Source organism: Diadema antillarum, unplaced genomic scaffold, assembly GCF_040938485.1.
Source record: "Diadema antillarum isolate AM-2024a unplaced genomic scaffold, OU_Dant_1.0 seq00001593_RagTag, whole genome shotgun sequence".
Classification (NCBI taxonomy): domain Eukaryota; kingdom Metazoa; phylum Echinodermata; class Echinoidea; order Diadematoida; family Diadematidae; genus Diadema; species Diadema antillarum.
This window is the reverse complement of record NW_027272309.1, coordinates 58,221-70,576: the sequence shown is the minus strand read 5'-3', so window position 1 is coordinate 70,576 and position 12,356 is coordinate 58,221. Positions and strand designations below refer to the sequence as shown.

The 12,356-nt window shown below is 38.8% G+C and overlaps 1 protein-coding gene across 1 annotated transcript; it reads left to right on the top strand.

Annotated features, from left to right (window-relative positions):
• The first annotated feature begins 584 nt into the window (after positions 1-584).
• On the top strand, positions 585-12,153 carry LOC139710958 (alpha-2Db adrenergic receptor-like). The gene is made up of 4 exons (XM_071622878.1): positions 585-706; positions 4,463-4,676; positions 10,393-11,239; positions 11,897-12,153. Exons 1-4 carry the CDS (start codon positions 585-587, stop codon positions 12,151-12,153), a joined length of 1,440 nt encoding a protein of 479 aa, XP_071478979.1.
• Positions 12,154-12,356: the final 203 nt, after the last annotated feature.

The following is a 12,356-nucleotide window of genomic DNA, read 5'->3' as shown; positions in this document are numbered from 1 at the left end:
TCAGGATCTGTGCAAGTAAGGTGGTGTTGCATCACACACACACATACACACATACACACACATTTATATATATATATATATATATATATATATAAATATAAATTTTCTCCAAAAGGCGCTTAATCCATCATTTTCAGTGGATTTAGCGCCTTTTGCTGTAAGCTTTCATGATATATAATATATATATATATATATATATTCATACATATACATACGTACATACATGTATAGATTCCCAATTGTTTATGCATCGCTATTTATGGATTTTGATTTGCTGCGCAGCTTAGAACCAAGGCATTTCAAATGCCACTTTTATACAATACATGTCATCCAACTAGATATTTCCTAATACTCGAGTAGCCGGAATACATTTTGTGTTTATCTGCCTTTCAATTTTATCGAACAAGTCTCGGGCAAACTTCCCGTTGTTAGGAACTTCTCTTGTTTCTAAGATATTATGGTTGAAATTATAATATAGTAGAAAACAGTCCTACTTTCAACATCTCACATCATTACAGAGGCTGCATCACTGCGATTTCTTGAGATCGACGTCGAGTCTCAAAAGGATGCTGTGAGCGATGACAATGGGGTTGGATGGCATGACGTCGACGAATTCACTGTCGAGCGAAAATGCATCGGGAACGACCACCGGGAACGGAACCCAGACTTTGCCTGAGGTGTGGCTAATTCTCGCTGAGGGTGTGAGGTGAGAAAAACAAAGTTAATGCTTTCCAACATCCCCTTACTCAGTGGAGGAGGGGTGGGGTTGTTTGTTATTCCGAAGGTTCATTAATCTGTAAATGAAAGAGGGGTAGTTTTTCCGAAGGTTCATTTAATCCGTAAATGAAATAAGGTTAATCATTCCGAAGCCTGATTAACCCGAATCCCCCTAATTCCGTGTACCTAAACGTTAATCCGAACATAGCGGCTCGTCAATCCTATATAACATTGTGGCTTTATTCCGGAGGTTCGTTATTCCATAAGGTTCGTTATTCCAAAGGTTCGTTGATCAGAAAATGAGATAAGATTCGTTTTTTCCGAAGGTTCCCTAATTCAAAAATGAATATAATTTTGTTGTTCCTCAAATGAAATAAGGTTAGACAATCCGAAAATGAAAAGAGGTGCGTACGTACTCAACGAACTTTCGGAAGTACGAACCTTCGGAAGTACGAACCTTATTTCGTTTTTGGATTAATGATTCTTCGAGATAACGAATCTTTGGAATAACGAACCATCGGAATAACGTCACAAATGTTTAGAATAACAAACCCTTTTTCATTTTCGAATTAACGAACCTCTGTGTATAGGAAATTTGTATATTTCGGAATAACCAACCTTCGGAAAAACGAACTGTAGTTGAAAACAAATGTGAGAGATGTTTCTTCAAGAAAATTAGAGTGCACTGCGAATACGCTTCGGAGTTTAAATTCTTGCGATATATTGCTGAATACCACCCCCCCCCCCACGAAAAACAACAACATACATTCAAAAGAAATTATAGTTCTTTTAAATGCAAAATGAGGTTGTTTCTGGAGAATAATGAAAGACTAATCTTAGCTTTATTCAGGTTAACTTTGTCAGCGTATTATCATTCCCTTGGCAATGGTCAAAGTAATGAACAACAACATTATGTAAAATTTAGCTTGATGTGTTTGTGACTTTAACATATCATTATACGTTATTTTAGTCCTTAGCTGGCGTCTTGCACAATGCAGCCATTGACTTCTAAGACGATATCTCAGCTTTAGCCATTAGCCGCAATCTGCAGCGAATGTTTCCCAGAGCTCATAAATGCTTGTACGCGTATTTTGAATCTTGCTTTTATTTTTATTGCCCGTCTGCGGTATTATGTAACTGATTAATCATGCGGTAAGTTAGGCCGTATATTAATGTACCACAGTTCCTTCCCTTATATTGGTCGCTATAAAAGCTAATTAACGTCTTGCGATTAATTTCTCTAAGGTATTTTGTTACTTTTTTTTTTTGCGAAATTGGCTGTTACCCAAGGTTAAACTAGGGGCGGGATGGCTATTTATTTTTTTTATTTCATCCCAGGATGTTGAATGCTAAGCGACGGTCTCTCAAATAGCATTTTAAGTAGTAAACGGTACAGTCAAGTCATTATGAGTCATATCAACTTAATAGAGATGCATGTACAGGCGGTCCGAAATTATGTTAACACTATTTATCTCTGGAACACAGTCGATTGTATCATCGATAAAGCACAGGGAACAAAAGATTTATATGATGTTGTTGTTGTTGCTGCTGCTGTTGTTGTTGCCGATGGCTGCAAATGGCAAAAATCACCACCCGATCCGGCACCGAAAGCGTTTTCGAAATGTCGTATAAATAAATATTTGACTTTGCTTCACAACCAGACATTGTTTCATTTTGGGGGAATAAATGACCAGGAAATAAGCTTAAAGGGACGGTATAGTATTATTTGAGGTGAGGATTCAGACTGTAACGTTTTGCAAGATACTTAAAAATCCACTTTATGGAATGTTAAGGAGCATACAATTCTAAGAAGTATTCAAAGTTCATTTGATGAAAATTGGTTTTGAAATGGCTGAGATATCCAAAAACAAAGTAAAAGGAATCGATTCTAATAAAGGGTAGGTCCCATCTAGAATAGGTTTGTTTTGGATATTCAAGCCATTTCAAAACCAATTTTCATCAAATAAACATCGAATTCCTTTTAGAATTATATGCTCTTTCATATTTCATAAGACGTTTCTCATTATCTAAAAAAAAATCATCATCTAAAATCGTTGGAAACCTGTAGTCCCATCTCAACCGAAACTGCACCATCCCTTTCAACGATTTGTTCACAGGGCAGCAAAATAAAAACAACAATAAAAACAGAAACAAACAAAATCAAGTAATAAAGAACTAAATAAATAAACATCCGTGACCTCCCACCCCCGCAAGGTATACCTTTGGAAATCGGGCTATAATTATAGTTTACTTACACATTCACTTGACATTTAAAAAAGAAGAGGCCTATACGAATCCGAATGTACCATTATCATCATAAGTTCTATGGGAGGTAATGTTGCTAGATTATACCTAGCTCCGTCAGTTATTTTCTCGGTTACAAAACGACTGATATTTTGTACCTATGTGTATTGATTGAGTGGTATAAAGTCTTCCCGCGGTGCACCATGTATTCTTTCTTGGGTATGTATTGTAGGCCTATGTGGCGCTGAAAAAGGCCTACCCACTCCCTACATACCCAAGTAAAGGGGCATTCCAGATGATTTTCATAAATTTTACATCATGTAGTACGTAAATCAACAGATCCGTATATAGATTTGTAGAATTTATTGTGGTTCTTGAGCAGAGAAACAATACTTTGAAACACCTTAAACAAATTACACTGAACAAGGATGATGACATAGAGGCTCACATATTTCAGAAATGTACCAGTGTAATTCCATTACAATTCTGCTTGTTTGCGAGTTCACCTGTGTATAATCTATGCATGCCGTCTTCTTTTGTTCCGCTTCCTTGAGCCCTAACTCATGCATTTCTATGGTGACCCTGCCATGTTATCATCCTTGTTTATGGCAATTGAATATACATTTCGAAAATATTCTTATTCTTCATCCTAATTATCTTAAATTCCGAAACTCTGTCCTCAGTATAACTAATTTATAGTCGTTCAAATGTAAAAATCTGAAAACCGTCCGGAAGTCTCCTTTAAGAAAGAATATGTGGGGCACCGTGAAGTCTTCCACCACTCAACGTTCTACCTCCACGGAAATTGCTGGAAATGAATGTCATTGAGCTGAAGTGATCTGAACTGATGAAATTGAAGCATGCGACGTTCAATAATGTGCGACAACATGAGCAGAAATACCTTCGAGAGTATAATTAGTACGCCTCCCATTGCAAATATTGGAGCCTTCAATGCAAGACAGCCTAAAGCTTAAATAGCGATAAAATAGTCATGAAAATTATAGACTTGTATTCATTGCACGATTGATTGCACTAATTAAACGATTACAGCTTCTTCAGTGTTCACAACACCTAACGCCTTCCACGTGAGTGTTGCATGTCATGTGGTTATGAATACAGTGCTGTACTCAGAAAAGCTGAGGCTGCCAAAAAAAAAAAAGAAAAAGAAAAATTTAAACAGATTGATCATATAGAAACTATGGTTAGTGTAGTTGCGTGTCAACTTTGTAATCTAACCCGTCTCGCGCTCTCATTTTCTCTTTCTCTCTCGCTCTCTCTCTCTTTCCTCTCAATCTTCAAAGAATTTAACATTTCGAGTGAGGGGCTTTGTGCCCAGAACTACCGTTGGTAAAGGAAGATAGAATATTAATTTGCATGTGAAATCATAACGGACGTACATCGATACAGAATACGAACGACTTTGACCCCGTCACATGAGCATGTCAGATCATGACACGTGACCGATCTATGTTGTTATTGTTCCCTCTGTGTTTGCAAACAGTTTGACCATCATCATGGCGACGTCGCTGATCGCCAACATCATTGCCATAGCAACCATTCTGCGCCTGCGCGTACTGAGGAGCATCCCGCACCACCTTTTGGTGCTCAATCTCAGCGTTGCCGATTTAGGGATCACGCTGACCAGCATGCCGTTTGCCCTCTACTCCATCTTCGACGGCGGAGAGCTACTTTTAACGAACCCCATGCTCTGCAAGGTAAAGAAAGTTTCACTGTCATACGGAGTAAAACCACACAGTTTTCTCTCCACCTCTTATTTTGAGGCGTTACCATGGTAACGGAGGATGCGGCCCTGGACCTTCACAGGTGATCCTTCCCAGCGCGAGCATGCTTAGTATTAAACTAAGGATGTCGCTCTTGATCAAGGGTGCTTAGATAGGTACCCGGTAAGCTGATGAGGTTAATGATAATGAGAGGGCTCCCTTTCAGGGTAGTGATAACACTGAACATGCTGCCTTCGGTATGGTGTACTATGAGTCAAATACTAGTAGTAATCGTTGCATCATATATCTTTGAGATATAAAAGTTCTCAGCGTAATCACTGTTATGATTATTTCTAAATCATCATCATTATCAATCACAGTCGATTGATTATTATGATAGATAATTGGTCGAATTGTCTTTGTCATTAGGATTGATCATAATTATTTGTGATTATCAGGAAGAATTAATCACATTTCATTACTTGGTCTTAGCTGTTGTCTCTAATTTGATTTTCATGTATCCTGTCCTGATCAAGACCATGATAATGATAATCAATATGGCATAATGAAAATAACACTAAATGAAGAATTTCAAAGTCCGATGAACCCTTTCCTTTTTCTTGTTGTTTCTCACAGTGTAATACAACTTGCGGTATAACTTTTTGCTTTATCAAAGTAATAGTGTGCAGAAATTATCATTCAAAGTACATCGGAACTTTTTCGATTTTTGTCTTCCTGATTGTCAGAGGATAAGCATCGCGAATAATTTAGAAATAGTATATATTATGTGTTAAAGTGAAAAGTACTGGAATTGTGTTGTCCTAAAATATAAACAGTGATTGTAAAAAGAACTTATTTGCTGATGATTTACATGTAAAATCCTCGTAACTTTGGGATAACGATAGGGATTTCCCTTTTCCATATATCGTTTATCGTTTATAGTCTCCTTGAATGTCCTTAAAACACACAAGCACACACACTTGCACATACACACACACAAATATGGCCACGCTATTGCTGGGTTACGTCAACAACAACAAAAAGGGGCTTGTTGAATTAAGATATCGCATCATATTACGGGACGTTAAATGGGCTAATCAGCAGGAAAGAAGATTTGGACGGTTTCCTTCCCGCGTGCCACAAGAGATGTCCCCTCCCCCGCCAGTCCTTTGAGTCTGTACAGAAGTCTCCCAATTTACCTCCATGGTCATATATATATATAATATATATACATATATATATATATATATATATACATATACATATATATATATATACATATACATATATATACATATACATATATATATACATATACATATATATATACACATATATATATATACATAATATACATATACATATACATATACATATACATATACATATGTTTCTGTGTGTGGTTGTGTGTGTGTGTGTGGGGGGGGGGGGGGGGGCGTGAATGTGTGTATGTTTAATCACGTACATCGCCTTAAATTTTTATCACGATATTGGAGCCTGATATGTACCGGTATATGACTTGTTTTTATATCTTGTGTCAAAAACATTTTTTTTTTCAAATCGTGATCTTGTAATCTCCATGCCAAAATTTCTTTAGAGAAAGAGAACATCTTAAAGAAAAACAACCACAACGTGTGTTCATTTCGTGTTTGTTGGAAATCTTGAAATTTCCACTTTTTTATTCAAACGCAACTATGCCATAGTCTGAAATCCTAACATAACTAACTGATCATTGATTAGATGTTATTCAGCCAGGAATAACATTCTCTTTTATACATAGAATTGTAGCAGATTTGATTTTTTTAATGTCAGTTTTTGTACACGATCAATGAAAAATTTCAATTTCAATTTCCATTTATTTCAGCAACTTTTTTCAAGAATACAATATACAAACGAAAAATCAACAATAAGAATACAGAGATTTGAGCAAAATATTATTTTCAAAGAAAAAAAAAAGGATATCACAAATATTCAAAGAAATCTTTTGAATAAAAGACACAATATATTATCATTGCATTTTCTCTTTCATAACATACTATTAGCTGAAAACTGTTGCAGAAGCCGTCAGAATAAAACATACATTGTACATTTATTATGCTTGATGAGATGACAGCCCGTTTCTCATAACAAAATAACTTGAAAAAGTTATTGGGTGGTGACATCATAAGCTCTCTCATTAGCATATATATATATATATATATATATATCTGCTGTTAAAGAACTTTTTTTTAAAAATTGGCGAAACTTGTCAATTCATGCACTCATAACTTTCTTCAAATTCTTCTCCGTTTTTGACCGAATCTTTGCCGTTATGCCTATAGAATTTGTTTTTAGAGTTATTTTGACTGGACCTGAGTTGCCCTCTTGCAGTAATATGGAGAGTAGGCCTAGTATTCACGTATGCACTAGTCAGTCTTTTTTTTTCTACATGACAGCATAGCATGATGTTACGCGAATTTTGACATGAAAATGTGAGCCGGAAGTAAATCGTCTGGGTCAAGCACTTCCGGACCATCTTCTCCCGTGAGGACAGAGGAATTAAGTTGTCATGTAGTGCAGCAATTAATTCTGACAACTTGCCCGAAGGCTACACATAAGTTCGTCGTGTCACCGCTCGCCCCTTTCGTACTGAAATCGCCCTCTATCTAAGGCAATACCCAGAGTAAAGGAAGAATTTAAAGATATACAAAGAGTGGACTTGAAAGTTTTGAGATATTTTGTGTTTAGTAGATTCAAAGAGGGGGCCTTCACAGCAATAAGATATGATTGCCACGGGGTCTTCTTTCACAGTATTAAGTAAAGGCTGGAGAATGATTTATAAGACGAATAATTAACCTGCTCTTCAGAATGATTGCTCCTTGTGGTCAAAACCAGCACGAAGTGCAGTCTTCCTGCCCCCAAGTAGTTCAAAAGTAAAGGGGATGACCACTTTCACCCATTATACACGATCAGTGACTTTCCAAAGTCATTTGCGTGCGCGTGTGTGGGTGTTGTGCATGATTGTGTGCGTGTGTGCGTGTGCGTAAGTTTATATATAATATATACATATATATATATATATATATATATATATATATAAAGATCTCCATTTATATCTGTTAAGTGTACTAATGACAGGTAATATTATGTTTTGTACATATATTTTGTTATTATGTTTGAATATTTGTCCATTCCGGGGCCCCGTTTCATAAAACTTGTTATTAGTAACAAGTTACTATAGCTGTTATACGCCGCTGAAATCCTTGCATCTGATTGGGAGCAAATTTGTCATAGAAAATGTGGCAGTTGTTACTGATAACAGGTTTTCTAAAACGGGACCCTGATCATTCAAGTAAAATGATTCAAATATACTCTTTGATAGGATGTTATAGTTTGAAACCATTCAAGTGGAATGTAAAGCAATGAATGAAATAGAAATGAAATTTTAAAAATGAGGGAAAACGTGTTGATCTATAAACGCAAGTTACTCATCATGGATAACGCCATTTAGGATCCTCGAAGGCTGCAACCCGCACAACATCAACTCATCAACATCGCGCACACATGGCAACAAACGAATAAAAAAAACACCATTAAAAACTCCGACAAAAGGGAGAAAGAAGTTCATGATGGCTTGAAAAAGAATATCATAGACAGAAGGAAGGAACGACGCACGGGGTCAAGTCGATAGCATTTATTATAGTTAGCTTACATTGGGTATTACAATCATGAGGAACCATAAGGGGGTATCTGTGTGATACCCTCCTGGTGGAACCAACCAGTTCCTCTATCGTTAAGACTCCGGAAGATGACGGGTACTTCCACCAGGTCGGACTAATAAAGCCTCTCTTTCCCCTATTAAATTGTCACTATCTTATGGCCTACTAATCAGCTCCTATATACTATAACCACGAAGGCACCAACCATCAGCTAGCTATTTAAGGGGAGATTTTCATACGGAAATTGGGGGCAGTGCCTGGAGATAGCTAATGCCTTATATAATTACGTCTGATGTCGTGATATTCCCTCTGTCTTTCTTAATTCAGTTTTGATCTGTTTTGCAAGGGTGAAAGGGGGTGGGTAAAGCTGGCTCAAACCAGCCGGTTTGTGGGTGAGTTTTGAGACCCCTTATGCAATGATGTGTGGTATTGACAACAACTATTACTACTATTATACAGAAACGCATAGTCATGTTCTAAAATCACTATTATTTTGAGCATAACCGCGTTAATTATCAATTATTCTCCTGTCAAATAAATCAAACCAGGCTATTCATAATCTCCCCTCTTGTATGTTGCGCTTATTTTGCTCATTTGTATGTGTGTGTGTGTGTGTGTGTGTGTGAAATCCAAGAGGACAGATTTAGTTTTGTTATGTGAAAACGGCAGCCACCTCATCGAGTATGATTATTATGTTTATTTTGAGGGCCCCTGCGAGTTTCAATTGTGGTATGATGGAGACAATGAAATTACCTACTGTGTCTTGGATTTGAAAGATTCGTCGAATGTTTGTAAGATTCAATATTTTATAGTAAAAAGTAAAAGTTTACCAAAATCTTTATATTATTGGTATAATTTTGATTATGTATTGTGTTCTTGAAAAAGAAAAGAAAATGCATGAATACAATTAGATTGAAAACTTGACATTGAAATTGACGAGGACAATTGTAGAGAATAAAAGGAATTCCTCTCTAGAATCTCCCAGGCAAAGAAAGGTAAACGATGACTCGACAGACGTATGGTGTAGAGCACGTCTGAGAACATAAAGGGGGGGGGGGGTAGTGACTAGTGAGGATGGGGCTGAGGGATTTAAGGGAGGGTTAGGGTAAGGAGATTCCGTATGAACAGAGGGCCTCTTCCCTAATCATAAATGAAATGTTGTTATAATCCGTAAATACTCTATAAAATACAGTAGGGCCTACATTCAACTAAACATTAGCCTTACCTGACATAGCTGTGACCCGAAGTGAAGCTATCTGTTGCTTTTAATGTGTTGTCAAGTTGGTGGTTTGAATCCAGAATAAAGCAAAGAGCGCGAGAGAAGGGGGGGGGGGCAGGGAGATATGAACAAGAGGAAACACATGCAAACCTCATTCAAGAAATCACCATCGAACATTGCAGAGAGCCAGCAACTTCATCATTACATGAAGAGGAAAGACCTCGTACAGACACCAAGAATGACCTCAATAGTGACGGTCAAATGACTGACACAGACACGTGACGAAACTGAGACAACGAGATATGGATATGAACATCAATGTTAAACACCTTTGAGAGAGAGAGAGAGAGAGGGGGGGAGGGAGTGAGTTGAGTTTTCACAAGGAATACGTGTGTCTAGGTTGACGTGCAACACACTGAGAGTGTAATGGGCGTAAACTGAAACTTTAATTAAAGCACCCTACAAATATGTGTTTGAACAATGAAATTATGGCAAGGCTCTGGGACTTGGTCCAAGTTGTAGTGTGTTGCTTGCGGTGACACAACATTTGCTCCTGCGAATATTGCTCCAGTCACATTTGTCTCCGAGGATTTATGGTTTGGGTTGTGATAGGGTTTTAGGTTTGGTTTGATATCAATATTAGCATTATGGTTAAGGTCATGTTTGTAGGTAGAATTTATGTTTGGCTTAGCATGCAGATGTTTCAAAGGAGCAATTTATTGTCACCGGAGCAAATGTCATGGAACAGTAGCTTGCATACAGTGTTTGCTCGTGTTCTCGTTTTATCATGCAGATGAATGGATTCTTCGCGGTTCTCTTCACTTTCACCAACTTTCCCACCGTCCTGTCCATCGCCTTCGACCGCTTTCTGATCGTTGTCTACTCCGGCCGCTTCCCGCCCAACCGCTTCCGCATCATTGTCATGGTAACAGTCTCGTGGTGCAGCGCCCTCGCCTTCGCTCTGCTGCCCTCGGCGGATGTCCTCTCCGAGTTCGCCTATTCGCCGGACACGTGGCACTGCTCTCCTCGCTGGGATCATGACATTTTCCGCAACGCCTGCGTAGTGTTCATCTTCGGTTTGGCTGTTCCCATGGTGGCTGTTTGCTATGCTGCCATTGTCTATTTCATCTGGACCAAGCAGAAACTCCTCCGCTCTTACAGCATGCGCGAGAGCGCCCCTCCGCCGCCACCGCTGCATCGCAAGGGCCGCAGAAGACCGTCGCGCGGTTTGAAAACCACATCAGTTACCCCTGGCAACGCGTCACACTTGACGACGTCATCAAGCCGTCTAGACTTACCGCGTCTACCGGAGATGCAGGGTTCAGACTTGCCAAACGGTTACGACAGCCCAGCCGAACAGCGTCGCGGTTGTCTCCCGCGCGGAACGTCACCGAGCGAGAAACATCGACACAGCTCGAACGATTTGGCAAATGGAGAATACTACGGCAAGCGACATCCGTATGAACCCGACGTTCAGTGCGAAGTCGACGGATCGCTGAGCGGTTCCTGCTCGGGGATTCCCCGGAAAGTATCCGCCACAAGCTGGGAAGACTGTGACGCAGCGACTGGTGAGCAAGACTACAAGACGAGAGAAGTTAGGCAGTTCCAGCTCTCAGCCGACAAAAGAGTCGCCTTAATGGGTGAGAATGACCACCAGCCTTACAAAATATTCATCCTATATTTTACAAAAGTTTCGATCAATTTTCAGCGAATAAAGAAGCAACGTTGTAGCCCTGACTCCGTATCGCTGTTTCAAATCAAACTCGTCGAAACTCTCGTATGCACACCCTAAACATATACTTCTTCTTGCACTTAATACATTGTGAACATAGTATACACTTTATACTAGTGTAAAAAAATAGTCTTCAGGAGCATGGAAAACACAACAACATGAAAATGAAAGTGTTGGTCTGGGGCACACATTCAAATAGCCCTCCTGAAACACAAGGAAGCGTGTCTCTGTTAGACGTTCTCTCCGCTGCTACGTGCTACTTCTCATTTCTTCTCAACTCAGCGCTGGGAGCTAATTTGCATCTGATATATATGTACTTGATGTCAAGAAGTATTCAATGCAGAAGATGTCAACTGCACAGATTTATAGTCAATCGTATATAGACATATCTTCATTAGGCCAAGTTATTCTTAATAATCAATGTGGGAACGAAAATGATAATATACAGACGGAGTCATTATTGGAATTTCGATGGGTTTATTTTTCGAAAAAATTAGTCAAACAACAATCGATAACCAGTCAGAGACATTTTTTTTTTTGTTCTCCCTATAATAATTATGCACAGGAGCCCTTCTAGTTCTTACAACGCTCGTCTGTTGGACACCTTACCTCCTGGTTCATTCGGACTACATCCGGGTCAAGCAGGGTCATTGGTTCGCTGTCTTCACGATGCTTCTCGGTTACACCAACACTTTCCTCGACCCACTCATCTACACTTTCATCAACAAGAGGGCGCGAAAAGAGTGCAGACGATATTGGCGCTCGCTGTCGCCCTTCTCGCGGTCGAGCTGGATTGGGGAACAAGCCGTTCATAAGAAGTGACATAAAACTATTAAAACGATATTGACCTAAAACATAATTATGACGCAGATTTAGTGAACGCAGAAATTATAGGGGAGCAGATTAGCAAAGTATGATGAGGAAATGGGATCAGATCACCCATTCAAAATTTTAAGATTTGTAACTTCCATTTTTTTTTCATTGAATTCATGTGCTGTCGTATGATGCTTGATAAGAAGGCTACA

Excerpts from the sequence above, each read along its gene's own strand:
- LOC139710958 (XM_071622878.1), top strand. The coding sequence starts at position 585 with ATGGGGTTGGATGGCATGACGTCGACGAATTCACTGTCGAGCGAAAAT. Across the intron at positions 4,677-10,392 it reads CGAACCCCATGCTCTGCAAG|ATGAATGGATTCTTCGCGGT; the intron begins GTAAAGAAAGTT and ends TTTATCATGCAG. Across the intron at positions 11,240-11,896 it reads CAAAAGAGTCGCCTTAATGG|GAGCCCTTCTAGTTCTTACA; the intron begins GTGAGAATGACC and ends AATTATGCACAG.